Source organism: Rutidosis leptorrhynchoides, chromosome 4, assembly GCF_046630445.1.
Source record: "Rutidosis leptorrhynchoides isolate AG116_Rl617_1_P2 chromosome 4, CSIRO_AGI_Rlap_v1, whole genome shotgun sequence".
Taxonomy (NCBI): Eukaryota; Viridiplantae; Streptophyta; class Magnoliopsida; order Asterales; family Asteraceae; genus Rutidosis; species Rutidosis leptorrhynchoides.
In genome coordinates, this window is record NC_092336.1 from 15785273 (window position 1) to 15788640 (window position 3368).

At 32.0% G+C, this 3368-nt stretch overlaps 1 protein-coding gene across 1 annotated transcript; it reads right to left on the bottom strand.

Moving 5' to 3' along the window:
• Positions 1-1003: 1003 nt before the first annotated feature.
• On the bottom strand, positions 1004-1920 carry LOC139840433 (uncharacterized). Its single transcript, XM_071830700.1, has 2 exons — positions 1408-1920; positions 1004-1120 (listed from the first exon to the last, which is right to left on the bottom strand). Exons 1-2 carry the CDS (start codon positions 1918-1920, stop codon positions 1004-1006), a joined length of 630 nt encoding a protein of 209 aa, XP_071686801.1.
• Positions 1921-3368: the final 1448 nt, after the last annotated feature.

Sequence of the window (3368 nt, forward strand, 5' to 3'; positions counted from 1 at the left end):
TGCACGGTCTTACTATTGCTATCACCCTAACTCTTTATAATTACTCCGTACATGTTATATAGTGTTAAGGAATGAATCTACCAATATGAAAATATCATTAACCATTACAATTTACAAATCATTCCACAAGTCATCTACGAGAGATGAAAATTGTGAGGACCAATCGATTACAAATAAACTAAAAACATAAGCGTTACAGTTGAATGAAACTTTGATCTAGTGTTTCATAATTTATCTTCTTTATTCAGTAACAAAATTGAGATCTTAAACTTCTTCGGTAACAAAATTTTTTTGGGGGAAGAAAACCTTTATTCTGATGTACTTAATTAACTTCCGTATCTTTGGTAAAGGATTGAAGCTTAAAATATAAAAGCACAGTAATTGATATTGAATGCTTGAGAGTGTAATAGTGTAATAGTATTGTATATGTATATTTTATTCATTAAAAGCCAATAGCAGAATTACGCGAGCTATAATTCAAAGTTATGGAATATCCGCTGAAAATAAGTACAGCGGTTGTGTTGCCGCCTTAATAAAAGACTGCGGTTTAATCCGCTAAGTTTCCGTGGATAGTTAAGAAATCCGCAGACCGCGGATATGTCGAATACTATAAATAGAGAGCATGGCCTATCATTTGTAGGTTGTTGATTCTCTGCCATTTGCCCAAGCCTTTGTGATTTTCACTTGTAACCTTGCTCAAGAGATTTCTACATTGCGCTAAGGTGAATTATGCTAATTGACAATCAAGACCGGGTCGGGGTGGTTGATCACTTGATTGTTAAAGTGAAAGACGATCATCGGGGCCCAAAATAATCATCAAACATCCCATCCTTCATCTTATTATTGCACTCGATCTTTAATCAAGTAATAACTTCATATATAGGATCGATCAGCAATGATTTCGTACAAATACACACCTTATGAAAGACACGTTTTCACTTTGAAAATGGATTTAACAAAACAAAATAAAATTAACATTAATTAATTAAATACAATTAATTAATTAATAAGAAAACTGTGAGTAGCCATTGGATGAGAGCCTGAGATGAGCACCAACATCTTTCTTCTTCATTGTCTTCTTGAATTGTTTTGATGCTGCTTTCAACACCTTCTTCCACCCCTGTTTCAGTTTCATCCAAATTCAATAAAATTTCAAAAACTCGCTCGTATTTTACTCGGTTCGGGTTACTTATTTGGTAAATTTCCCCATTCCACCCCTTAATCAAACTGCTAAAGACCCATTAAAATTTTTATCCTACCGAAACCAAAACCAATCCAAATAACAAATATTCTATTCGGGCCTAATTACCATTAACCCTAATTGAATTCAGATAGTTTTGGTTATTCAATTACATTATTTTCTTCAAACATACACTAAATCTCAACAAGAAATATAATTATCTTTACCTTGTTTTGAATCGGAGAAGAACAGCCCGAATCCACACCCACATTCATCGAATTCTTCCAATACGGTCCCAACTGATCAAACCCTCTAAAGCTACTCTTCCTTCTTTTCATAACCACCACTTTCTTGTTACTAAACTTATGCTTCATTTTAAAACAACTCAGCAAACACGAACCTGATATCTTATCCTTAACATTCTTCGTAAACTTCTTAACCGACATCGAACCGTCATCGACAAATTCTTCATCATCGTCGAACGAAAGACTCCTCTGAAGCTCTGAGGCGGGCGAGTTAGGGTTTGAAGGGTGAGGGACTAAAGGCGACCAAATCGAGCTTTGTGTGTAATCGAAATCGAAAGCGGAGTTATCTGGGAACTTTGTTAGAAGCTCACTTGACATTGAAGATAACATGTATTCCACCACCTTCACCGTTGTAATTCCGCCTTGATCGTGGTAGTAATTGTTGTGGGTTATGAGGGGTTGTTTGTGTTCTTGTTGGATACTGTTGAAATCCATTTTTTTAATGGGTATTTGGGTTAATTGTTTTTGATGAAATCTGAGGATAAAAATAGCGGTTACGAGGTTGATGAGGACAAAAACTAGCCGTTGGAGGGACAATGTTGGATATGCCGTTGACGGGACAAGTCAAACTTGATATAATTGATTGGGCTTGAAAGAAAGTCTTTGTTTCTGGATTGGGCACCCGTAGAAACACGGATTTGTTTAAACGAAACAGTTCAATAATATGTTTTAGGTATTAAGTGATTGTAAATATTAAACTCATTTAGTTTATTGTCTCGTAGAACCAGGGATTCCGACTATGAAACTTGTCGTTAATTTTACAAACACAAAGTTCGCTCAAAGTTGAATATTTATATTTATATTTTTAATAATAATAATAATTATTAATAATAATAAATGTCTTTTAAATTTTTTTAAAAAAATAAAATTACAAGATTAATATTTCATTTTATAAAAGATTTTGTATTATTTATTTAATTAAATTAATATATAATTATGAAATCATCATTATGAAAAGTAAAGAGTAATTTAATTTAATGATGGTGTCATCATTTTAGAGGTTTATTAAACTATATAGATATAGATTTGTAAATGTAAATTTTTTAGGTAATTTAATTAATGGTCAAATCCCATAAAAGATAATCAATTTATCCCGTTTTGTATTGGTAATCTACTTCATTCTGCTAAAAAAAGTTTTTTTTTTAAAAAATTAATCAAAAAGAGAGGTGTGGCTAACTTTCTAAGTTAAGTGCCAATTTGACATGACACGTCATCAATTTTTTTCAAGTTTATATAACAATTTGTATTAATAATCGAAATACACATAATGTTTGTACTAAGCAAGACACAAACTTACGTATTGTGTATTTCGTATTGTGTGTCACGATCCTAATTAAAATAGGGTAATGCAAGTTGCAACCAACGATATTTTGATCACGGTTAGGTCATGAGTTGAAAATAAAACTCGTGATTAAAACTTTCTTGGTCATGATCAAGAAATGTAAGTGGCAATCGCATGTTTCTAAGAATGAGAGTTGCCAATAACTGAGAGCTGCAAAAACTGCAATTTTTAAATTTCACTAATTATACATTATATTATATTTACATATTAATTAATAGACAAAAGTTATGAATAGTAACTAGGGGCATTTTCGACTTTTCACATTTTTTTTAATTTTAACTAAATTTCATTTTACCAACAACGCCCCCCACACTTTTTTGAAAAATTCAAATCGACCCTCCAAACAGAGGGTAAAGTGTCAAATAACCATTTTCATAAAAAATCTTAAATAAACTCCACCCAAATATTCAATGGGTCATATCTTCTCGCTCGCAACGATTTAAATTTTTCCGACACCATCGTTAAACTCGAAATAATTTTAGGAACACAATGTCACTAGCTATACGCAAAACGGACGCTTTTTAAAAAAAGCAAAATATTT